We start from the raw sequence: 26,927 nt of genomic DNA on the forward strand, positions 1-26,927 counted from the left end.
ACACATTATAATAATGATCAGGGATGTACACACACATTTGGTGTTGATGATAGCATGGGTACTTCCCTTGTTACAGTCAGCATGTCTTCTGCCATTCTGTTCAAAAGTACCACCTTTGACATTTGGGTCATTTTTTCATTAAGCAAAGTCCCGCTCTGAGTGTTAGCTAAGGCAGCAGCAGAACGGTTAGCTAAAGCCTCAACCTGGAACTCAGTGGTAATGTGTGTTGCTTGTGGAGAAAGCACAGCACGTGGATAAAGTCATCAGTCAGCTTGAGTTTCTTTATGTCTAGCTTTGACCAGTTCCCAATTAGCAGGAGTCATAGACAAAGTGGGAAGTATGCAGCTTCTGTATAAGGTCCCCCCAAGTCTATGGGCAAATCCAGTTATGAGGCAGATGTGACCATCCATGGGAGCCAGATGCCCGTAACCATCCACGAGGGAGGGGAGGTGCTTCTGCACAAACTTGGCTTTGTCACCCTAAGTAGTCAGTGTCTTTGAGTAGGATAAACTGCACTGATCGACAGGGGTCCAAACTATATTTACAGAGGGTGGAGAGGTGTTACTGCCATTCTTTCTTTCTATACGGAGAGAAATTTTTCTTCTCATTTTCACCTGTGTTGTACTTTAGCCATCCCAAGCCATTAAGCGGTGTGCCCCAACAAAGGCTTAGCCATGTTTCTTTGTTCTCTTACTAAGTAGAAGACATATTTGATGTCCATAAAAGAAGGTAAATTTGGGGCTGGGGTTGTGGCTCAGATTAAAGCGCTTGCCTAGCACATGTGAGGCCCTGCGTTCCATTCTCAGCATCACATAAAAAAAAATTAAATAAAAATAAAGCTATTGTGTTCAACTACAACTAAAAAATAAATTTTTTTAAAAACAAGAAGGTAAATTTACATTCAAGTCCACAGGGCAGTTGGTGAGCTGTGTCCATGAGTGGTGGGTGTTTTTCCAGCTTGACATTTATTTTTATTGTACCAAGGTCCCAGATGTAGGCACTGAAGGAGACTGGTGGGGGAGGACAGAGGCAGCTAACTGTCCATCCAGAAATCTATTTTGTTCTGCATCTCCACAAAGGCATTTGCCATTCTGGATGTAAATAGATTAGCTCTAAGGATGAAATATAGATATTTTAATAGGTGTTAACATAGGCAAATATTGACTATCTAACAATACATAAACAACCTGATCACTATAAGTGAGAATAGTACAAGCTTGTGGCCCATTCCTAGGTTTACAAAACCATATTTCTTGTTGCAGTGGTCCTGTGATTTTGATAGACAAGCATATAATAATATGACATACTTTTCTGTAGGGTTTGAAGATCTTGGCTTACTGGTTTTTTTAAAAAAAAATTATGTTTTTCATTCTAGTCCCTTTGCCCATAGACCTAGGAAACCATCACCATCAAGTCTCTATTTGCCATTCCTATGGCCACTAGACTATACGGGTCCCTTGTGGCAGGTCCTGCCGTAGCAGCAACAACAAATTATCCCCTGTTCCCAGTGAGTGCAGATATGCCTCTTAAGCATCCTCATCTTTATCCAGATGGTGCTGTCAGGCAGGCACTGTGGCATATGCTGCAGTTATGTTTATTGATGGTCCTTATGGCCAGCCATAGTTGTTTGGTCCACGCTGCCAAGGATCCATCTTCCACGTTTCGTGTTGTTTTAGTGGGCCATTCATTTGAACAATCAATCCTGCTGTAGCTGGGTTAGAAGGTAAGTGGAAATTCCAATGTATGTACAAATTCTCAGCCTGTTTTTGCACCTCGTGGCCAGAAGGATGTGTTCCATGAGTGTGCTACACATGGTGCCAAGTATATGAAGTCCACGTATGGTTGCCTTCAGTGTGACCTTTTTGTAAGCATGTGTCCATAGCAGTCCAGTATGTGTGTCTGCAAACTTGCAGCCTTTTAGTAGCAGCAAGGGCCTGAGAAGCCAAACTGCACTTTTGTACAGGTACCTCCCTTGAACTGTCTACTTGCTATGTGAAGTACTGGCCACACTGCTTCACAGGATGTCAGAGTCACACAAATATAATGTCTGGGTGTCTTCGTGGGAGCCTCCATTGCTTTGTTATGGGACAGAGAGCTCTTCTTATTGGCTCTGTTGGCCTTCTTCCTATGTAGCCAAACAGCCACATCTTTAGATGGCACATCTTCCAGCCATTTAATTTAGTTTATGTGTTTAGTAGTTTTTTTTTTTTTCTTTTTGTTGCTGTGACTAAAAGACCCAACCAGCACAAATGTAGAGGAGGAAAAGTTTATTTGGGGGCTCACAGTTTCAGAGGTCTCAATCCATAGACAGCAGACTCCATTCCTTAGGGCTCAAGGTGAGGCCGAACATCAAGGTAGAAGAGTATGGTGGAGGGAAGCAGCTCACATGATGATCAGAAAGGGGGGGGGGGTTTCCACTATTCAGTGCTTTCTGTTGGTTCTATTTCCGTTTTTATCCTCATTTTGTATTGAGTGCATTTTTAAATTTATTCCATTTTCCTCTATTGGTGTAGATATCATACATCTCTTTAGTGTCAAGTAGGAGTTACTCTGAAGGTTACAAAATGGTCCTCAAGTTATCAAATATAATGTCAGATGATACTTTTTATCCTCCTTCCAGACAATGCAAGGGTCTTAGAACAATTTAATCCATTTGTCCTTATGTGAATCATATAATTGTACTGCTCCTGATGTTTCTGTTTCTTGTTATTGTTTTCCAACTTTCTAACTGGGATAATCTGCCTTTTACTTAAAGAACATTATTTAATACTTTCTTTTGGTAAGATCTCCTAGCAACAAATTTTCTCAGTTTCATTTACCTGAAACCGTCTTTCATTCATGAGGAATATTTTTTTTAATATGGTAAAGAGTCCTATTTTATTATACTGAAGTGGCACCCCCTTTCTCCACAAAAAAGACTTAACTGGACTTCTCCAGAAATCTTCACCCAGACTGATTTTAGGACTGTCAGCAAAAGAATATCTGCAAAAGATTTCAATGTAGATAAACTTCCTATTTTTGTGTCGCCCTGTTGTACTTGACCACTGGCCGAGACGATACCAGCACTCCAGGTGCTGGACACCCTTAACTAGTTTTCCACGAACATATCCAGTATAGTATTTTGAAGAAATATGCAAACAAGTCCTCTGGCCTTGAGCTGGGGCTTCACGGAGATGTCTATATTTTTAAGATAAGTTACAATTGGGCATCATGGTAACAGCTGGCAGAGGGAGAAAAGACAGGGGAAAGAAGCTCTCCCCTCCTCAGGTGTTGTCCTTGAAGGGTTAACTTGCCCAAAACAGTGAAAGAAAAAGCTGCTTTTAGGTGAACTTCTGCAGACTGTGAACTTCTGAGGCCCTCCCCTTACATGCTGGGTATAAAATTCTGAAACTCCCTGAACTCGGGGTTCAGGGGATTAATTGATTACAGCAAAAGCTGTGCCCTCTGAACCTGGCTGCAGCCAAATAAAACTGTTTCCTGCTATCTTCAGTGCCTTGCCTCATTTGTCCCTACAACAATACTGTGTCAGCATATCAAATATATCATTCTGCTATTTTCTGGCTATCATTGTTTTTAATGAGAAGTCACAGGACAGTTTAATTATTATTGCTCTTCTGAAGACAATTCATCCTTTTTCTCTGAATACTTGTAAGGTTCTTTAGTTTAAGCAGTTACACTAAGATGGATCTAAGGATGACTTTATTTTCACTTATTCTTGAACATTGAGCTTTAATTGATGTTATGGTTTAGATATAAAGGGTTCTCCCAAATCTCCTGTGTTAATATAGAAATGCTCAGAGATGAAATGATCAGATTGTGAGAACAGTAACATAATCAGTCCATCCTAGTTTGAATGAACTGGATGGTAACTATAGGCAGGTGGGGTGTGGCTGGAGGAGGTGGGTCACTGGGGGCTGCTGTGGGAGTATTCAATTTCTCTGAAGCTCATTCCCCCTCACTCTGCTTCTTGGTTGCCATGAATGAAGCAGAAAACCTCTATCATGTCCTTCCATTATAATGTGCTTGTTAAACCACTACGCATAGAAAAGACCACCGACTCCAATTTTAAATCAAATTAAAGCAAGCTTATAATTCTGGCCAGGACTGTCTCTCCTGAAATCCTTGGGTTAGAGAACAGTACCCCAGTTCTCTAGGAGCATAATTTTATAGCACAAAAAATTGCAAAAGGGGGGTATATTGAGAACTTACAGATAACAGGATTTTGACAAGCATAACACAAAGGCAGATAGTAGGTTAATAATCTAAATGGTTCAACATTTCAAGTTAGAGTATAAATTTAGATCCCAACACCAGAATTTATGAGGTGCCACTAAGGTTTCAGAGAGGGTTGTTATCTGGTCAGGGAAAACCAGGCATGGGTGAGCTCAAAGCACGGGCAGGCATTCCAAGCAAGCTTAGAAATCACAGTAATTTATAGTAAAACAGAAATTAACTTTTCATGACTTTGTGACTAGATGGCTCCCAAGCTTAGGATGGAATTAGGTTGGGTTTATCAGTGCTGCCTCACCTTGGGCCCAAAGCAGTGGACTCAGTTGACCATGGATTCAATCTCTGAACATGAGCCAAAATAAACTTTCCTTCCTCCAAGTTGTTCTTCTCAGATATTTTTGTTACAGCAATGCAAAGCTAACTAACACAGAAATTGGTGTTGAGAAGTGGAGTCATTGCTATAACTAATCTAATCATGAAGTTCTGAAGCCTTTGGAGCTGGTCTGAAGGAAGAATTTGGTAAAGTTTGGAGAAGCAGTCTGGAAAAGTTTTAGAACATTGTAAGTGGAGCTTAGTGGGTAATTATGGCAAGGGGCCATCTGTATTATATTCTGGCAAAGAACTTGTCTACATTTTGTCCATGTCCTGAAACTTTTAGTGAAACTCAATTTAAAGGTGATAGACAAATTAATTTGGCAGAGAAAATTTCAAGGCAGCACAACATTCAGACAGTGGGATGGATATTGCTACCAGCTTTTAGTCAAGTTACTATAAAAATTGGGAGCAGAAAGCAAGGCTAAAGGATTTAAAAACTTGCAGTTTGGCCAGAAAAGTGAAAGTAAAACTGGGGCCAAGGAAGGTGTGGTTGTTAAAGAGATAACATCCACTAAAAAGATGCTAACTACTTTGCACAGAGACAGTAAGAGAGATGGCTTGAGGGTATCACAGGAATTTGCAAGACCACACCCATTGCAGGCTCAAGGATGTCGAGGGTAAATAAATTCCTTTGAGAAAAAATCAAGAGGGCACCCTGTTTGCATAGAAAAGTTGTTTCACTTGCTCAGTCTCTCAACCCAGGCACTCAGAGGTCACTGCTGCTGCTTGAGAAACTGATGTGACTCCATTTTTTGAAAAACCAGTTACTACCTCAAGGCCTGTCTAGAGGGAGTGGGTGTGACCTTGTCCTTGGAAAAACCCACAGAGCTCTCCTAGGCACATACCCACCCTCCTGAGTTGTTTATAAATAACAGGAGAGATCTCAGGAGCCTGGTGTCCCTGACTCAGTTAGGCTAGGTGAGGACCCATAGCAACCGCCTAGCAACCACCAATCAGAGTGAGACAGGGAACATATCTGAAATGCCAGGTGACCCTCCCAGTAGTTTCGGTGATTGATAACATGATTAGGCCACCCTGCAGTTTAGCATACACACTCTTGCAACCCCTCGAGGCCTAAACCAATCAGTTCAAATGTATCCACCACTTGAACTAACCAATCACCCTTACCCAACTTGTTCCCGCCAGTGAATGTGCGAATCAATGTTAAGAGTTGTTGTTTGATTTTCCCACAGTGTGGAACGATTTACTGTGTGATGTTGTGACGGATAGAGTATCCCCCCAAAACCTATAAATCCTCACTGAACTAAGGGTCAGGACTTACTCCTTGGGACCCCTTCATCGGAAACAGTTGTGAGTCTAGGCTACAGCTTGCAATAAAGACTATTGTGTGATTGCATCAGATTTGCTCCTGGAGGTCTATTGGGGTCCCACAAATCTGGCATTACAGTCTCTCTTTCTCTGTTCTGCCTTTTAAATCAATTTACTTTTTGCTCTTGCCTCAGTGTTTCTTGGGTGTTTAATTTTAAACATCAGGGGAACAAGTGTTATAGTTAAAGCAACATCCCGGGGTTTCATAAACTGACTTCCAGACCACTCACATATAATTGAATCAAGCCTTTATTGAAGCACACCGGTGGCGACTGACCAGAACATAAAGCTGTTCCCCAGATCAGCCCCAAACAATTGCAAGGGCGCTCCTTATAAGCCTGAAAACCGCAAAAGGGACATTTGGGGGTCCAGCCAATGCAAGCAAGCCAGGTTACAGAAGCAGGACAGTGCAGTCAGGGGGCCAGATGCTTAGCCAATCACAATTAGCCCAGTTACCCCAGTTACAGAAACAGAACCCTGTTACCCTAGTTATAGAAACAATGCTCCGTTAGGTAATTCCGTGTTCTTAAGGGTTTCTATAGCAAAAGGAAAAGAACAACTTGCCCCAGTCATGATCCTTCTACTTGGCATGTTTGTTATACAAAATGGAGTTACAAAATAAAATGGAGTCACTTTGGCTTGACTATCACACAAGGACCTGATCCTGATTTTCAAGACCAGTTTCACTGCCACCATGTGCCCCAGATTCAACGCAGTTACAGAGAATGTTTGCCTGACTGGGTTTAGGTCTTGCTTCTTCATTCTATGCCCCAATTCCTCCCTTTGGAAAGGGAATGTTTACTCCATGACATATTATATTATATCTATGCATAACTTGTTTTTTCATTTTTACAGGGGCTCACAGCCAAGAGTTTGCCTTGAGTCTCTGAGGAGACTTTGGACTTGGGCTTTTGGGCTATGCTAGAACTGTTAAGACTATGGGACTCTTGGAGATGCACTAAATGCATTTTGTATTGTGAGATGGACATGATCTTTTGGGAGCTGGGGTGGAATGTTATGTTTTGGATATGAGGTAACCCCCAAATCTCCTGTGTTAATGCAGGAATGCTTAGAAGTAAAATCATAAGAATGTGAGATCTGTAACAATCAGTTCATCCTAGTTTGAATGGACTGGGTGGTAACTATAGTCAGATGGGGTGCCCTGGAAGTTTCATCTTCCCTGAGGCTCCTTCCCCCTTACTCTGCTTCCTGACTGCAATGAATGGAGCAGGTCTCCTCCATCACACCCTTCTGCCATGATGTACTGCCTCATCTTGGGCCCAGTGCAATGGACTGAGTCAATCATGAACTAATCCTCTGAACTGTGAGCCAAAATAAACCTTCCTTCCTCTAAGTTGTTTTTGTCAGGTATTTTGTCACAGCAATACAAAGTTGCCCAACATAACTGGTTTTAGAAAATTCGTATTTCACATAACTTCCCAATATATTATTCATTCTTTCAGCGGTTAAATTTTGGGAATCAATGGCCCATGCCAACTCTCCCTTTCTCCATTCCTAAAACATTATGTGATAACAATCTAAATCTATTCTTCTATTCTTTCTATATTTTTTCCCTTTTTATCTCTGTACTTCTTTTTTTAAATTCTTTTAATTTTATTTACTCTTATTAGTTATATATGACAGCAGAATGCAATTCAATTCATATTACACAAATGAGCACAGTTTTTCATGTCTCTTGTTGAACACAAAGTAGAGCCACACCATTTGTGTCTTCATATATGTACTTAGGGTAATGATGTCCATTTCATTCCACCGTCTTTCCTACGCTCATACTCTCCCCTTCCCCTCCTTCCCCTTTGCCCTTTCTAAGTTCGTCAATTCCTCCCATGTTCCCCATCCCATCCCTATTATGAATCAGCATCCTTATATCAGAGAAGACAGTCAGCATTTGGTTTTGGGGATTGGCTTACTTTCACTAGCATTATATTCTCCAACTCTATCCATTTATCTACAAATACCATGATTTTATTCTCTTTTATTGCTGAGTAATATTCCAGTGTGTGTGTGTGTGTGTGTGTATCACATTTTCTTTATCCATTCATTTACTGAAGGGCATCTGGGTTGGTGCCACAGTTTAGCTATTGTGAATTGTGCTGCTATAAACATTGATATGGCTGTGTCCCTGTAGTATGCTGTTTTTAAGTCTTTCGGGTATAAACCGAGAAGTGGAATAGCTGGGTAAAATGGTGATTCCATTCCAAGTTTTCCAAGGAATCTCCATACTGCTTTCCAGATTGGTTGTACCAATTTGCAGTCCCACCAGCAATATAAGAGTGTGCCCTTTTCCCCACATCCTCGCCAACACTTCTTTCCAAATATTTTCTTCTGACCTATCTCTTAATTAACTAGTTTTATCTTTGGGTGTAAGTACTCTGCTTTTAAATCTACTTGAGTTTTTCATTTTGGTTACTGTGTGTTTAAATTTTAGAATTTCTTTTTTTTCAGATCTGCTATATCTTTTCTATTATTTCTAGTTCTCTTGAAAATTTCAATTCATCCCTTAAAACATGCTCAGGATACCATAACAAAATACTGTAGACAGGTGGCTTAAAGAGTGAAAATTTACTTCTCACAATTCTGGAAGCTAGAAGTCTAAGATCAAGATGCAAGATGGTCAATTTCTGATTGAGGGCTGTCTTCCTGGATTGTAAACAGCTTCCTTATGACTGTGTCCTCACATGGCAGGCAGAGAGAGGGAGAGGGAGAGGGAGAAGAGAAACATAGTATTCTGCCTCAGCCTCCACACCAAGAATTCATGTCCTGCAAAACACATCCATTCTATTCCAACAGTCCCAAAATCTTAACTTGTTTCAGTATCAATCATAAAATGTAAAGTTCAAAGTCTCAATTAAATATCTAAATCAGAAATGGGTGAGACTCAAGGTACAATTCATCCTGAAGCAAAATTCCTTTCCACCTGTGAGTCTGTGAAACTGACAAGTTAGGCACTTCCAGATTACAATGGTGGGATAGGCAAAACATAGATATTCCCATCCCCACAGAAGAAGCTGTAGGAAGAAAGGGGTGATGCATTCCGAGCAAATCCAAAATGTAATAAGGCAAACTCCACTGGATACTAAGGCTCAAGAATAGTCTTTTTTTTTTTTTTTTTTTTCTCAATACCCTGTCTTCTACACCCATAGTCCAAATGGCTTTGTGGGGTGGCCTTTGCCCTTTGACTCTCTGTGGGGGTCCTGTAACATATCAGTTCATGGCTGTGTGTGTGGGTCCTGCCCTGTAGCTCCTCTGGACTGAGGTCCCACTCTGTGGCTCTCTGAGCTAGGGTCTACTAGCAGGTCCCACCTCTAAGGCTCTGATTGGAGGCTCTCTGGACTGTTGAAACTGAAGTAATGGTCTTGATGATCTCAGAATCATACATTTCCAGGTTAACTACAAACGCTCAGAAAAGATGATCAACCAATAAATCAAATGATTAGAACATGAAGCTTAGTTACCTTAGAAGTATATATTCCTCTCTATTGTCTTGCAGAGGGAAGAAGGGTAGTTGTGAGGTTATTTAGTAATACACAGGGAAAAGGGAAGTAGGCATGAATCACTGATTTAAATATATACCTTAAAAGTAAGCTTTAAGACATGGCAACAGAAACAACAGATGATAGAAACAAATCTAAAAGGATCTAAAATATCGGAATCATTAGACACAGACTTTAAAAATAACTGTGTTTACGGATATGGGCTTGATGGCTTCTAGAACTGTAAGAAAATAAATTTCTATGATTTCAGCCACCTGGGTCTATGGTATTTTGTTATGGAAGTCCCAAATGAGGTCATTTCCCTCTGTTCTTGAAGAATAGTGCATTGTCATAGCCTAATAGCTCTCTTTTCCTACACTATCCAATCCAAGAATTATAATATAATATAATAATTATAATATAGTCTTCCTTAATTTCATCCTGTTTCTGTCTCCTTCAGTTCAAACTGATAGTGTTTCTGCTCATATAATCTCATAAAATGTTTATCAAATTGTTGTTCAACATTGTTTAAATATCCTTAGTATTCTCATTAAAACAAGCGCTCTCTCTCTCTCTCTCTCTCTCTCTCTCTCTCTCCAATATATATGGGTAATTATGAGTGTAATGCATTCCACTATTGTCATGTATTTAAAAAAAAATATAGAAAGACTGAAAATTTTCCAAATCCTCAAGTTCTGGTTCTTTTTTTTTTTTTTTTAAACAATTTCTTCTTCAATTTATCTCTTGCCTTTCATGTTTATATAAGCAATGAAAAAGAATCAAGGCTACACTCTTTTAATATTTTGCTAAAAATCTCCTTAGCTAAATTCCTAAATTTATTACTGACAAATTTCTACCTTCTAAAAAACATTAAACACAGTTTAGTGAAGTCCCTTGACACCTTATAACAAGGGTCACCTTTTATCCAGTTTCTAATAATACATTGCACATTTCCATCTGAGATCTCATTAGAATTACCTTTAGTGTCAGCATCACTACAAAACTCTTCTAGGCTTTACCTATAACCCGTTACAAAGCCACCCCCACGTTTAGGTGTTTATTACGGTAGTACATGCTATGAATGGTTCCGCTAATAAGGTGTCCCCTCTCCCATATTAGCGTAGAAATATTCAGAGGTAAAATGATTGGATTGTGAGACCTGTAAACTAATCTGTTCCTCCTAGCTTGAAATAAACTGATTGGGTGATAACTGTAGGCAGGTGGACATGGTGGAAGCATCCTTAGGGGTGTGCCCTTCAAGTTTATATCCTCCCTACAGCCCTTTCCTCCTCCCCTCTCTCGCTCTGCTTCCTGACCCCACCGTGAGCTGAAGAGTTATCATCCACTAGGCCTATCCCCCATGGTATGCTTCCTCACTTTGGGCCAGAGCAATGGAGGTGGCTGTCAATGGACTGAGACCTCTGAAACCATGAGCCCCAAATAAACTTTCCCTCCTCTAAGTTGTTCCTGTTGGGTATATTGGTCACAGAGACATAAAACAGCACTCCACTCCTAGTACCAGAAGCCTGTCTTAGTCATCTGGGGCTTCCATAGCAAAATACCACACACAGACTGGGTGGCTTAAACCACAGAATTTATTTTCTCCCAGTTCTGGAGGCTGAAAGTCCATAGCAATAAACATATGACACTTTTTATTTTAAAACCTGTACCTAATAATTCCAATATTTTAGATCCATTTAGGTCTGTTTTCATTGTAGGTTGTTTCTGCTGCTGCTTTCTTTAAGTTGTTGTATCTCCTCCTGTACTTTGATATTTATTGCATTCTAGATATTATATATAAAAAATATTTGTAAAAATAAATTGAGGTCTAGGGTCTTGTTCATTTTCTCCAAATAAAAATTAAGTTTTATTTCTAACAGTTTTCTTCACATAATAAGAATCAAGAATATCCTTAATTCAATTTCAGAGATTGATAATTTTTTTATTTTGGATCATTGGATGATTAGAAGCTAAGTTGTTGGGCTGGGGTATGGCTCAGTGATAGAATGCATGTCTAGCACATGTGGGCACTGGGTTCCATCCTGAGCATCACATAAAAAAAATAAATAAAATAAAGTTATTGTGTCTATCTACAAAAGAAGCTAAGTGTAGAGCATGCAGGGAAAGCTTGCTTCCCTACATCCTTACTACTAGGGCATGGACTTTTAGAGACCCAACCCAGATGGAGTGGGTTTATCAGGTCTCAACCTTCACTCTAGTTTTTTTTTTTAATATTTTTTATTTGTTGATAGACCTTTGTTTTTTGTTTTATTTTAAATTTACTTATATGCGGTACTGAGAATTAAACCCAGTGCCTCACACATGCCAGGCAAGTGTGCTACCACTGAGCCCCAGACCCAGCCCTTCACTCAAGTTTTTCTCCCGGTAGTTTGTAAAGCTTTTAAAAGCAGTGGCTCAGTCTCTCAGCCACATTTTCTAGAACTTACCCAGGAAAAAACTGGGTCCAAATACCAAACCCAATACTCTGAATTTCTGTCCTCTCCTAGATTTTGACCCACAAGTTCTTCACTACTTTATTAGCTTTCCATTGCCTTCAAGGTCACTTAAAATATATATATAATATGTGTTATATTTTCTGTATATGCTTTTTAAAAAAGGTTTATTTATTTCTGCTATCAAAGAACAGAATTATGACAGTGTAATTTAACAATTCTAATTGGCTTCATTTTAAATTTTAAAATCAGGTAACACTTCATTCCATAAAACAGAATCAGTTTTCCTATGAGCCAAGCACTCATCAAAAATAATTTGATGATTAACATCAGATTATTTTATTTTGCTTACACAAAATAAGGACAAGGGAACTTCATTATTTCGCCAGTTGAGAATGGCTGTTCTCCTTCCAATCCAGATTTCTCTTGGAGGACCAGATATGTCAGCTTGGTTTGATTGACTCCATGTTTTGTTTTGTTTTATTTTCTCCCTGGAATATTGTCTCTGTTGAAAAACTGGCTTCACAAAGAAGGTAGCAGCAGGAAAATTTCAGAATCCAAAGCTTAAAAATAAGTCTTGGGCAGTGTGGGGTTATTTTCTGTCTCTGGGGGGGATCATCCAGTGTCCAAGGCCTGGGGACAGAGGCAAAGTCCCCAGCCGCCCATCTAGGAGATGTCACTCTCAGTAGCGTTTGGTGTCCTGACCTGTTCTCGCCCAGGATGACGGTGGGTAATGAGCAGCAGGTCACAGGGACCCCCTGACCCTCTGGGAGACAGAGCACTCCCTGGGCAGACCCCGGGGCTGAGAGTCAGCGGCCAGAGAAGAATCAACGACTGTCCCCGCCTGTGGTCTCCGAGGTCCTGGGGCAGGGATGCAGGAGGCAGCCAGTGTCATAAGACGTCCCCGTCCCCAGCCAGGCCAAGTGCCTGGCTAAGCGAGGAGAAAGACGGTGTCCCTCCTCAGGGCCTGGCGCCTGCACCTGGTCTCACTTCCTCCCCGGCACTGCCTGGAAAGGGAGGAAGTGACACCCAGGGGAAGGCCAGGAAGTGAGGCCACCATCACATTCAAGTTCAGGTTGCGACAGCTCAGTCTGCCTACCATCAGGCCCCATACTCGGCTCCCCTTCATGGGCCACATCCCTTCTGAGAGTCACGCCCTGCCCTTTATAGGCACAAGGACCCAGAAGTTCTAGGGACACGTCCATGTTTAGGCCCTCGGATCCGGAAGTTTCTCAGGCATCCATGTTTAGGCCCCAGGATCTGGAAGTTCCTTAGGCGCACGTCCATGTTTAAGCCCCAGGATCTGGAAGTTCTATGGGTACACGTCCATATTTAGGCCCCCAGATCCGGAAGTTCCTCGGGCCCACATCCATGTTTAGGCCATAGCATCTGGAAGTTCCTTGGGCGAACATCATGTTTAGGCCTTAGCATCCGGAAGTGCCTCAGGTGCACGTCCATGTTTAGGCTCTAGGATCCGGAAGTTCCTCAGGTGTCCATGTTTAGACCCCCGGATTCGGAGGTTCCTCAGGCATCCATATTTAGGCCCATGGATCCAGAGGTTCCTCAGGTGCACGTCCATGTTTAAGCCCCTGGATCCGGAAGTTCCTCAGGCATCCATGTTTAGGCTCTGGGATCCAGAAATGCCTCAGGCGTCCATGTTTAGGCCCCGGATCTGGAAGTTCCTCAGGTGCATGTCCATCTTTGGGCTCTTGGATACGGAAGTTCCTCAGTTCTCCATGTTTAGGCCCCCGGAAGTTCCTCAGGCGCATGTCCATGTTTAGGCCCCCAGATCTGGAAGTTCCTCAGTTGCACGTCCATGTTTAGGCTCTAGGATCTGGAAGTTCCTTTGGTGCACATCCATGTTGAGACTCTAGGATTCGGAAGTTCCTCAGGCATCCATGTTTAGGCCCCGGATCCGGAAGTTCCTCAGGTACATGTCCATCTTTGGGCCCTCAGATCCGGAAGTGCCTCAGGCGTCCATGTTTAGGCCGTAGCATCCAGAAATTCTCAGGTGCACGTCCATATTTAAGACCCTGGATCTGGAAGCGCTTCAGGCGTCTATGCTTAGGCCCCCGGATCTGGAAGTTCCTCAGGTGCTCATCCATGTTTAGGCTCTTGGATCCGGAAGTTCCTCAGTCCTCCATGTTTAGGCTGTAGCATCCGGAAGTTCCTTGGGTGCACGTCCATGTTTAAGCCCCCAGGTTCAAAAGTTCCTCAGGCATCCATGTTTAGGCTCTGGGATCCAGAAGTGTCTCAGACGTCCATGTTTAGGCCCCAGGATCGGGAATGCCTCAGGCATCCATGTTTAGGCCCTTGGAAGTTCCTCCTATTTTCTGTATATGCTTTCAATCAGTGATTCATGCCTACTTCTCTTTTCCCTGTATATATTATAAAATAATCTCAAAACTTCCCTTCTCTCCTCCCTGTAAGAAAAGGGAGAAATATATAATTTGGAGACAGTTAAGCTTCATATCCAACATTTAATTTATTGGTTGGCCATCTTTGCTGAGTGTTTGTCATTAGAGTATCAACTAGATATTTTTACAACTAGCTTTTTTTTTTTTTTTTTTTTTGGTACCAAGGATTGAACTCAGGGGCACTTGACCATTGAGCCACATCCCCAGCCCTGTTTTTTGTATTTTATTTAGAGGCAGGATCTCCCTGGGTTGCTTAGCACCTCACCATTGGTGAGGCTGGCTTTGAACTTGCGATCTTCCTGTCTCAGCCTCCCGAGCCATGTGCTGGGCTACAACTAGCTTTTATAACTAACATATATGCTTTATACAGGCTTAAATGAAATGTATTTTACTTTAAATAAGTAGATAGAAGATGATTTTGTTTCACTCCTCTGACTTGACATCACAGGTCACCATAGGATGTCACAGAGCAGGTATCAAAATCAGAAGTAAATATATATCTATTCAATTCAAACTGTTTAAATTGCTAATATTAAACTTTCATGTCCAAAAAATTATTCCCAACCCTCTGTCTTACTTTTTTTTTTTCAACAATAATAAGGTTGGCAAAATGCTTTGGCCATTGAATTTATATTTAGGAGATAATAGATAATAGATGATATTATACCTCAATACATGGTTTAGATCTTCACTGATTTCAGATATTATTTCATGGACGTGTACCTGAGGAATTATTAATTGAAGACGAAAGCTTATATGCTGTAATTTACAACCATAGATTGACATTTAAAATCATGAATCTGTTTTCTCTCAGTTCTCTTCCCTTATCTCAATCTTTCTTCCATAATTCCTTTTGAATGGGACTTACTTTCACTTGACTCTTTTTTGTTTGTTTTTAACACTGTCATGGCTTTATTAAAAAACACAGTTGCACAAAAGTATTAACCTCAAAATTTAAGGAGAGATTCTTCAAGAACTTAACACACTATATACACACTGCAATACAAAGAGCATTAAAATAGGACCCCAAATTTCTACAAAATATAAATCCCCCCCTTACTTATTTGCATGAAAATACCACCCACAAAGCTAAATAAGTTCTTAAAAGTTATCTGGAGGTTCACTATGTGTTGTTTTCAAACCAAAGAACTCTAATTTTGATTGTACAATAAGATGATTAATAAGAAAGTCAATATATAGATTTCATTTTAAAAATAAGTATTTTATAATCTGGACATAGTATGTAGTGAGAATTCTTAGAGACTAAAGCAGGGCATATCAATTGTTAAAAGTTAGGAGAAAAAATGTTAATCTTTTGTACTTTCTGATCCCCCTACTAAATTTATTCCAAGTGTTTTATTTCAGTCAGTTGTGCAACTGTTTTAGTTTCTCCATAAATAACCTTTAAAACACCAAGTCCTACATTTTAAACTAAGAAAAACAAGCAGCAGCAGTACTACACTCAGTAATTTATATGTGTCCCAGTAGAGAAGAATAGCTTCAATTAGTTTACTGACACTAACTTTTAAAAACCTTACAAATATTCAAAACAAAGAAAAAATTTTTAGATAGTCAAGATGAACAAAGCAATTACCTTGAACATGGAGCCTCCATGACAACAACAGAGATGTACCTGTGTACTTGTTATATTTTATTTAGTAACCATGTAAATAAGCACACACTCAGACTTATTCCAAATATCCTTCTATTTTAATGGACATTCACTTGAAAATATCACGACTCTTTTTGTTCTTCAATTGACTTTTGAGTCTGTCCCTGCCCCACCCCCACCCTCGTGAAGCTTATAAGCTAAGGCAGTTCCTGTCCCCACAACCTGAATCTCTTTTTTCTTGTACCTGAGCTCATAACCTGGGGACTAAATAAAATAGGCATGTTAATAAAATATAAATAAAACAGAGGTGTGTGGGTATGGTGGGAACTACAGGAGGAGAAGTGTCTGCTGTTGCCCTGCTGGAAGCTGTTTCCTTTCTTATATTCTGCTGTGTAGAATCAACCGAATGAGGCCTGAGTTAGTCTTCTGAGTATGAATGTTTAATTGAGGCTCATTCCGACACCTGGCAGACACTGCAGAACTGGGCAGGCTCCATGCCTTGTGCTGTGCTTACAGTTAGCATGGTGCATTAGGGTACAGCACGCCCCTCTCCATCAGAAGAAGCTTTTAAAGAACCCTTACATGTTCTGTAACTTTATTTGTGATAAAGTATAGTTATATGTTAAAAGAACCCACAAAAGAATTTAGAGGCCTGTTTTTTAGATTGCAAGAGTACAAATTCTGTCATAATAACTGTAATAATTGCAGCCAGTAGGTACTATAACCTAGATGAAATGTGCCAATTTAAACGGAAGCTCTTTATTTTCTTAAACAATGGACAATCTATTCACACTGTGCTTGTTAGAGCACAACACAATGCTGAACGATGCTCCTCCTCTGCTTTTTCCAAATGGAAAAATAAAACTCACCTTAGCTGCTGTTCTTATTTTGAGTTCCTTCCTCGGGTAACTTGTCAGCATTTGAGACCTCATCTTTTGGTCGCTCAACAAATTTCCGCTGGACCATGGCTTCTGTGTGCTGATGGATGATCTGATGGGCTGCAAGAATATGTTTCCGCTGTGCATTCCTCACTGAGCAAAAGGGACAGAAGAATTTTTTCTCTGAAAGTCTGAATGAAACCATTCCCAAATGTTTTCAAGAGAGTAGTGACAAAAATGATCACTTTGTGAATCACATATTTTCTGACTTAGGGCTGATTGGGCTTACTAACAATGCTCTGCTCTCTGTTTTAGAAGGACATCTTCCTAAGTAAAAGGTAAAGCAAACCCATCCCTTATTTGTTGCTGTTCCCTGTATTCACATTCTTCAATTCAGTTGTCATTTCCTCCCCTGCAGACTTGCCTCCACGTCACACCTCCATAGCTTTTCTCACTTGGAAAGACTGCACTCCAAACCCTAACCTTCTGCAAAACCCAGCTCAAGTACCAGCTCCCCCAGGAAGTCTGCTCTGATTAGGTCAGACCTTTTTTGCCATTTCCCACAATTGCATTTGTATCAACATTGAAGCACTTCATTTGAGTTACATTTTCTTTTCTTCTAACATTATAAATGATTGATTAGTCTTAATGAGACTCTTGTCTCACACTTCTCTTTGAACCTTAATTCCTATGTGGAGTTTTGCTTATTAATAATAAATGTCTGGGCTCATGACTATAGAAGGTGATCCCAGCTCCAAATTCTAAGAATATTTGTAATCAGGGCTTAGTATAGATAATGATAAGCACCTAGGCCTTTGGAAAGGTCAGAGGTGTTGATGTTGATGATAATGACAATGATGTTAGCAGTTAGCCTTTTTCCTTACTTTTTGCTAGGCACTATTTTAAGACATTGACATATGAGTAGTCATTTAATTTTCCCACAATTGTAAAAGAGAATATTATTAATATCCTCCTTTTTCAGAAGAAACATAGACACAGATTAGTTACTTTATCCAAAGTCATACTGCTAGCACAGGACAGTAAGAAGTACTATGGATTTTTTGCTATTTAGGTAACAGCTACTTTATATAGGGTAATTCATTCAGCAGTTTTACTACACTTCACAGTAGTATGGCCAAAGGAGTGGGTGCTTTGGAGCCATACAGACCATGATTCAACTCTGCAAGTCATGTGTTTCCAAACACGTGAAAAATTAGAATACCTTCACAGCTGTTGCAAGAAATTGAGATAATATACATTTTCAAATGCTTAGTACACTGCTTTTTGTAACTTAGCATGCATTTAAAATGTCACAATTACTGTTATTTTACATCTATATACATATCTCTTTAAGGTCTTTCTGATTTTATCAGCTTTTTTAAAAGTGAAATATCTCAACATGGCCTTTATATAATAGTACCTTGACTTTTGGTAAACATAATATTTAACACATTTGGTAAGGAGCATAAATAATCTCTTATTTGAAAGAAGAAACAGGTTCCTAGTATACACTCACTGTCCACTTGGCTTTTTTTGATTTGGCATAAACATATAGGGAAGAGACTAAGGACTTGGGCAACTTGCCCACAGCATTTCCTCCATTCAAGTTCCTCCTCCAAATCTTTCCCTCATCCCTAGGAGGAGGTGCAGGAGGGGATCTCAAACTAGTAAATATTAAACCCACTCTTTCCCTGTGTCCTTGAATTCCTCCAAGTAGAATGGCTCTGAACAGGCTGATCTCACTTTGGACCTGGGTGAAGTAGAAATGAGTTATATATTTTCTTAAGAATCTAGAAAACCTAAGGTCCCTTTTATAATGTAAGATGATACAGAAATACACATTACTTGGTCTGAAAATTAAACTTCATACACTATGAAGATAGATATGGCACTACCATAACCGTTGCTGGGAGTAGAAATTAGAACACTCCTTTTGCGGGACAGTTATGTAGAATCTATCGAAATGCATGTACCCTGTTTCCCAGTAGTTGTACCACTAGGAATTGACTCTCAGAAGCATGGCCAGGAAACATATAAAATATACTGGTTGCAGCGCTGTTAGTAATAGAGAGCCACACTGGAAACATTGAGTGCCTATCACTAGAGAGGACTGCTTTTAAAATTACACAACAACCTTGTAGGAAGGAAAATATGGTGACTCTTTGTCCTGATGTGTTAGACCTCTACCATTCTCTCTATCCTTGATTAAGCAATCAAATATTGCACAGTTTTCTGCTTTAAATCTGTCCAGAAGTTCCCTTCATAATCCCAAAAGCTTCTGCATTGCTATTTCACTTGAATATTGGTCTTGTTCTGATTGCAGCCCTCTCTCTAGGATCGGGCGTCTCACCAATAGTCTCATAGTTCTGGAAGAATCTTTTACTTTTCTTTTTTTTTTTTTTTTTTAGCTGTAGTTGGACACAGTACCTTTATTTTATTTATTTATTTTTATGTAGTGCTGAGGATCGAATCCAGTGCCTCACACATGCTAGGCAAGAGCTCTACCACAGAGCCACAACCCCAGCCCCCAAATATGCCACTTTTGAATATGATAAATTGGGACATTTATATTTAGGTACAGGTCCAGAAGAAATACAGTATCTAAGTGTAATACTCTCAGGCAGTATCTACAGTATCTAAGTGTAATACTCTCAGACAGAGTAGCAGAATAGATACAGACCTTTTGGGCACCCCCAGTTTTTAATACCCATAGTTTATATTTCCCTGCTACAAAAGGCCATCACAGTTTGAGCCATAGAATACACTTCTTGGAACTAGGAACCTCCTTTTAAAGAAAGCTGGATCTTGATACTCTGTCAAGCTTGTTAGAACTGTATCCTATCTCTATGACAAGTGACTAAACTCTGCAGTCAGACAACAGGAAAAGAATTTATTGAGTTCTGAAACAAGAAAACAGTGCATCTTCAGAAATTCCCTGTATCTCTGTTAAGTTCTAAATCTCTGGGATTTTGAAAATAATTTACATCATTTAAAAAAAAAATCCTAAAGTGAAGCATTTGTATCAGTTTACCTTTTTCTTTGACAAACTCTTTTTGCACTTCTGGAATCAAAAAACTATAAACCAACTCGGCAACAATCTCCTCTGACTGAAGATATGTTTGACTGAAAAAGAAAAAAAAAATTAAACTATTTCCTTTGTTTTTCACTTGAGCTGATGGCACTTAGATCTTCCTTGCATGTATGAACAACTTCACTGCCTAAATTCTGTCATGACCTTTTCCTTGACTGAATGATCTGAAATACCACATTCCTAATGAGCTTAATTCCATGGAAAATCTGGATTTGACCCTGTCCTTCATTTATTGGCCTGGTAGGACAAAAATGTTAGAACTACAGATTACAAATATAAGCCCAAAACCTTGGGATTAAATCCAAATAATGTTGCACACACACATGTCCACATTGTTTTCATGCTTCTGAGTATTCTAAAAGTACATAGTATGAAAATAACCCAGATCACAGAGGGTAACTGAGAATTCAATTCCAATGCTCCCACCATACAGTGGTATAGTCATGTTGACTTGTAAAGAGTCATGATGATAAAACAGTAGACATCGAAGCACAAATTATATATTTGTTTCTCCTTGGTGGCAAAATCTTAAGCTCCTGAAAAATTACATGAGTACCAGCAAATGGACTGTCCATTCTATAATCTCTTGGTGCATACCGGTTTTCCATTTCATAAGCAATGTCATTGATTTCCTCAGCCATCTTCTCAATTTCTTTTCTGGCCTGTTCTTCTGCAGTATTCTCTTCAGTACTCAGTATTATGTCTTCCAGATATGAGGATACAGTACTTTGATGAACTTTAACCACCTGCAAAGAGCAAAAGTATACCTATTTACAAACAATAGCTATTATAAAAAAAAGACCAAAAAAAATAGACAAACATTGGTTGATGGTTTTCTAGCACCTGTATTTCATTCATTAAGTCAATAGTTCCTTCTGTTTCTCATTCACCCCTACCCATTAAGAAATATGTCTCTTACTTGGGGGGGTGGGTAATATAGCACCACATGAAGATCATAGGCTTCAGCACAATAACCCTGGTTTGGTTTCTGCCTTTGTCTTTATCAACAGCGTGACATGGCCAACCTACCTATCTAACTGTAGTAGAGGCTAGCACATTTCCCTATATCCTTTCTGTTTTTCCTCTTAAATAACATAACCTCTGGATTTCAGCTGGGCAAACAGGTACCTAGAATAAAGACTTCATTTCCTAACACCCATAGGAACTGGACACGGCCATATGATAAAATTCTAACTAAGACAATATATGCAGAAGTTATGTGTGTGACTTCCAAAAACAGTTCTTAAAGGGAAAGTTCTATCTTCTTTTTTTCTTTCTTATTTCATGGGGACATAATGCTGGTACATAGGTAGTCACCTTAAATTGCTACATGGGCCATAACCTAGGGGGCAAATAACAGAAAGATGGGAGGATCTTGTGTCTCTGAAGAACTTACTGAACTATCCCAACATTCTTGGGTTCCTTCTTTTTAAAATTTTCTTGAAATCTTGAAATGGAGTACAGATTTTAAAATGTGCAGAGTACACATAGGTACAATACGGTGAGTTAGGCCAGCGTCGATGTAGTCACAGCTAGTACCTCAGAAGGACATGACTGCAGACTCTTTTCATTTCAATGACTGTCCTAGTAAACACCTACTATGCTTTGTAATTTTACTCCCTAAGCGCGCAACCATAAGTGTATGGTTTGGTTATGAGGAGTCCCAAAAATACTTATGTGTTAATTCAGGAATATTCAGAAGTGAAATAGTTAGATTATAAGATCTGCAACCTCATCAGTGGATTAATCCACATGGTGGATTAATAATTTGAATGTATTACTGGATGGTAGTTGTCAGTACTTGGGGCATGACTGGAGAAAGTAGGTCACTGGGGGAGTGCTGCTGGGGGTTATATTTTGTCCCTGACTCCCCACTCTCTCTTTCTGTTTCCTGGCTGCCATGAGCTGAAGCTTTCCTCCACTATGCCCTTCCACCATGATGTTCTGCCTCCTCTCAAGCCCAGAGCAATGAGGTCAGCCAATCATGAACTGAGTCTCTGAAACGGTAAGCCAAACTTTTCCTCCTCTAAGTTGTTCTTGTCAGGTATTTTGATGAAATACTGAAATAAATTTTGTCAGTGATGAAAATCTGACTAATACAATAAGCAATGCCTTTTGGCCTATTTGACAGGTATTTACACAGGAAAGCATCAACTGCTACATACTGAGTTTTGTTATATATTCTGTCTCCTCAATGGATTGTGAGTTTTTTTTTGGAGACAGGGCAGTTTTCTATTTCATGTCTGGATATTTCTTTGGAATTGAGATAATGCCTAGGACTCAGTAACAACCCAGGACCTGTTTCTTGACAGGCACTGCAGCACAAGTTTGAGTATGTGATACTGAACATGTACCTATATGACACCAACTTTGAACCCTTAGGCCTTCCCTACGGGAGTATCTCAGTGACAGTTCAGTATAGTATCAACCAAATGACCAACTAACCAAAATGTATTTGCTCAATGTCTAGTAGGTCCGGGAATCTATGCTATTGTTAGAGAAGGCACAGAGCAAATATACAATAGCTTGCTCTCATAGAGGAAGCAAGTCACACCTATATGGAACAGACAGCTGGATCATAAAAAAAGTAGAAAGGTGTGTGCTCTTCTCACAATAATATATGTTCTTGTGTGTCTTTATAAATAGGTACATTTCTGGACACGTTGTGCTTGTAAGTGTATGAGTGAATAAAGAAACACAGATGGCTATGTATGTGTCCATGTGTGCTCCTCTTTGTATTTGCTAATTGTGCACACTGGGTTATTTTTTTGTGAATTTTTTTCTGTATGTACCTGCAAAAGTGTGATTGTATTTAAGGATTCTTTATATCTTATATATGCAGCTATTAAAATAACTCCATTCAGCTGTCCTGAGCAAATTTAAATTGAAGTCCTGATTCTACCCCTAAACTTATTCTCTCAACTCACCTACCTCAGAAAAGAGGACCATCACCTTTCAGTTGCTTAAGCCCTAAACTGGGCACCATACTTGATTTCTGTTTCTTCCTCAGGCTCCACTACTTCAACAGCTTCCTTCCCAGTCTCTCTGTTCCCACTCTGTCCTTCCTCCCACCTCTTCTCCATTCAACAAGAGAGTAACCTCTTTAAAATGTGTCACTGGGCTCCATTTGCTTCCTTCATGGAACTGCTGCATTTTTCTAATTCTACACTTATATGCATGTTTTATGATTCTCAACTTCCAGGGAAAAGGGCCTTTGTCTGCCTTTTGTCCTCCAAAATACCCCACAGTGTCTTTGCACAATTCCTGGCATATAGCAGGAACCCAGTATATATTTGCTGAATAAAATGAAAAACAAGAAAACCCAATGCCATTTCTTGTCATGGGAGTGCTTTGGTGTAACTTTGCTGTTTCCGGGGGATTTCCATGCCCTGGGCTTCCCCTACTTGCCTCCTTAAATATCTGGTCCTCCTCACGCAGGCGCCTTTGTTCCACCTGGCGACGACCACTCTCTTCGGCTTCTCGCATCCGCCGCTGACGCTCTGCCAACATGGCAAAGGCATGGATCCTCCTCTCTTCCTGTAGTCTCACCAGCTCTTTGGACAGGAAGTCTAGCATGTCAGCTAGAGCCCTTCCTTCAAGCCCAGCCAAATGGTTTTCAACCAGTGACACCTTAAAAGTAATAATACAACTTTATTATTTAAAAATAATAATACAACAAATTCCACTATGAATGTGGTTATCAGAAGTGCTGGTTTACTCGGAACTCTGACAGTCACTTCACTGTTCAAAGGCAGTTGGTTTCTATTAGGAATGTTATCTCTCAATGGACCCCATCCCAAGCGTCCTTACTATGAAAACTTATTATAGACTCAGACAGAGAAAGTAGATTGTTCTGTCAGTCACTGATGGATCACAGTCCTTGGATTATGAAGAGGATTTAGGAAACATTTCTGTTAGCAACCACACAAAATGTATTTTTCCTTTCAATTTGATTCAGAAGGGCAAGTATATCTTCCCAGACATGAAGGGAAATGTCAAAGTTCTTATTAAAACTGGAGTGTAACAAAATAGAATCTCCTAGAAATTCCCTCCTGATACCTTTTAATTTTTAAATGTCTGATCCTTTCACACAAGTTTGAGGAGTTTTAAGATCTCAGATAAGATGAAAGTAGAAAACTTTGGTACTTTTTAGTCTTTTTAATAACTTCAAAGCCATTAACAACCGTCTTTGAAACAGCCCAGGGAAAGGCCTGAATGTCTGTGTGATCACTGAGGTAGAACAAGGGACCATGGAGCTTCTGGCCAGAGGAAGCCAGAGTGCCCACAGTACCTATTTACCAGGTCCTGGTTTTGACACACAGAGAAGAAAGTGTTTAAGATGAGTTATCCTGTGTAACTTCATCCTGCTCCCTCCCTGGTCCTCAGGTAGAAGGGGAAAGTGTTCTTCTTCCAGCCATAGCTGCCTTAATGTTTACAGTTTTCCCTCTGCTCAGCTCCCCTCCTGGTTTGTATCTGTGGGAAAGAATACTCACAGGTCTCAAAGGCAATGTGGCTATGGGTGAGACTGTCAGTCAAATGTAGCTGTTGGCCCTAACATCCCCATCCTCACCCACCTCCTAGCCTATACGTACCTTGTACCTCAAAGTTCAACTTCACTTAGTTGAAATTTGAGCTACATGAGGGAGTGAAGGAAAGAAAAGGCATAACTAGAACATTTCACTACTTCATTCATAACCACTGAACATTCATCCCAGAGGTCACAAATAAATTCTGTGTCTCCAAGAAACATAAGCTCTCTCATCTGGAGGCAGATGCAATCATTAAGGTCCTAAGATGGCTATCTGTTCGTGTCTGGCCTCCTTCTTCAGCAAGAAATTTGAGTATGCTCAGGTAGGACAATCTAATATGAAATTAAGTACAAAGTATTTAAGAAAGTGATTCTGCTGTGGTTATAGCATGTAATGTATCACACAACTGGGAATTGTGTATTTTCTGGACAGCTTTCCAGAAAGAGAAGGAGGAAAGGGTATATGTGAGGTGCTCTTCCCTTGGGCCCCTGCAGATCAGTGGTATATATCTCCCTAGTATAGCTGACTGTAAGTGGCCCTTGGCTAAGTGACAGCTTTCCCCATGAATGCCTCCCTTCACTCTCAGCTGACTTCATCAGCCATGTATATATCCACCAAATGGGGAAAATTAATTGACAAGCCCATTGGCTTAGCTGCCTCTGCGGAAGTCCACCATTATCAAAAACCATGAAGGGCCAAGAGGCCATTTTCCCACCCAGAGTCTCAGGATTTGGTGCACTCATGTCTGGATATTTCTAGGACTCAAGGATCTCCCGATTCAGATGCTCCAGTGTCCACATTCTCCTTGTCTTTCTCTGGTCCCTTTGTGAGGTCTCACAGCTTGTGACTTTCTTACTTCCTCCCTCCCAATCCCCTCCCAATCCTGCTCTCCCAAGCTCAGTAACCATTTATGGCACCAATGTCATGTAAAAGAAGTAGAGTTGTGGTCACTTCCAAACTGTTTGCCATTTGTGCTCAATTCCCACACAGCACAAGAGTTATGTACATTACTAGGGTGGGTCAAGTTAACATGGCTTACAACAAACTTTAGTCTTACCACACTAAACTTTGCAAATTGATTCTCAGATTGATTCAGAGGTAAGTGGGAAAGGGAATTAAGTGCATCTATATTAAAGTCAATGACATTAAAAAATGTGTATATAGACAAACACTGAAGAGAACAGAAAAAAAATTGACAGTTGTTGGTTTAGAGCTGCAGTTCTTAGCTGTGTCAGGTGTCAGAGAGACAGGTCAGATGAAAGTCACCAAATACCATAGTAGGTAGTTACATATTTAACCGGCATGTGCTGTATATGGCTACAAAATGCAAAAATAAGTGCTGATATTTTAAAATCCCATTTCTCACTTTTTTCATGTTGTTTTTATTATTTATTCTGTTTGGTCCTCACCAACTGAAATACAGTAGTTACCAATATTTAGGAAAGAAAAAAATCTTTAAGTTGAAAAAAGTGCATTTGTCTTTGTTTTAGGAATTTATCTTCTCTCTCCTTACCCCCGCTCCCCCCTTCTCCCTTTCTTTCTTTCTTTCTTTTTTTGCAAATAAAGATAAAAATACCATATTCAATTCAGTGAGAGCATAATCCCAAATTATCAACGACAACAACATTGTTTAAAATGCTGAGAGAGTGCTAGGGGATATTCTGTAACATTTCATTTATTATTATTAAAATATCACTTGTGCAATAATAAAAACAAGAAAGAAAAGGAAGAACCTTGTGCTCGTGCAAGTTTCTCTGCCGTTGTAAGGCCAGGGTCACTTGCTTCTCGGCTTTCTTTACCAGTTTTTCATCCTCTTGGAGTGCGTGGCTGGTGCGCAGCTCCTGGATCAACTCCAGTCGCTTTTCTTTTCCTTCAAACATCTGTGGCAAATCAAATCAAAGACAAGCTGGCAGATTACCATCCCTTTTTTCCCAGCACTAGGAGCTTCACAAATGTGAGGAACTTGTGAGCAGAGAGTTCTTTCCTGGCTTTTGGGCTGATGGGATCCACAGAGCTAGAATTTGGTTCCCTTTTCAATGCTTCAGGGGCTCAAACAGAGAAAGGCAAGCAAGACAAGGTGACAAATATAGGGTCACAGTAAGAAACTAGAGCCTTCCCCTCAACTTCAGGTGCTCCTTCCCTAAGAAACCTGGGGGCAGCATTTTTCATGGTCATGTTTTCATTTCCAAAAATGTGCCCTTGATTTGTAAGACAGGCTGCAGTGTGAATTTACCTGGAGCACTCCTCCTGGGAAGTACTGAAGGGAGAGTAAAGAATACGATGGAATGCAAGACCACTCCCTCATCCAGCTTCCCTGAAGTTACTCCATGGATCAAAGTTCTTTAGGGGTAAAATTATCTGGAGCTTTAAATCAGCCTATTTTTTTTTTTTTAAGGTAAAGTGTGCCTGCTCCAGCTGCACAATAATCTGGCTAAGCCTTTACAGTCAGGAAGACCAGAGCTGTGAACTGGCTGGTAGGGAACTAACCCGATCTCAAACTCAGATTACTTGACTGTAAA

General features: G+C 40.1%; 2 protein-coding genes across 2 annotated transcripts in view; both read right to left on the reverse strand.

Moving 5' to 3' along the window:
- The window catches only part of Nr1i2 (nuclear receptor subfamily 1 group I member 2), a 73,116-nt gene extending 59,948 nt beyond the window's left edge, over nt 1–13,168 (reverse strand). The window contains exon 1 of the mRNA XM_071614905.1: nt 13,062–13,168. Within this exon, the coding sequence (XP_071471006.1) occupies nt 13,062–13,168 (107 nt within the window). The remainder of the gene's footprint in view (nt 1–13,061) is intronic.
- The window catches only part of Cfap91 (cilia and flagella associated protein 91), a 64,491-nt gene that overhangs the window by 2,975 nt on the left and 34,589 nt on the right, over nt 1–26,927 (reverse strand). The window contains exons 13-17 of the mRNA XM_027936125.2: nt 26,142–26,288; nt 23,288–23,509; nt 20,477–20,625; nt 19,820–19,911; nt 16,780–16,941 (exon numbers count right to left, since the gene is read on the reverse strand). Coding sequence (XP_027791926.2) covers nt 16,781–16,941; nt 19,820–19,911; nt 20,477–20,625; nt 23,288–23,509; nt 26,142–26,288 — 771 coding nt within the window. The 3' untranslated portion in view covers nt 16,780. The remainder of the gene's footprint in view (nt 1–16,779; nt 16,942–19,819; nt 19,912–20,476; nt 20,626–23,287; nt 23,510–26,141; nt 26,289–26,927) is intronic.

Source organism: Marmota flaviventris, chromosome 8 (genome assembly GCF_047511675.1).
Source record: "Marmota flaviventris isolate mMarFla1 chromosome 8, mMarFla1.hap1, whole genome shotgun sequence".
Taxonomy (NCBI): Eukaryota; Metazoa; Chordata; class Mammalia; order Rodentia; family Sciuridae; genus Marmota; species Marmota flaviventris.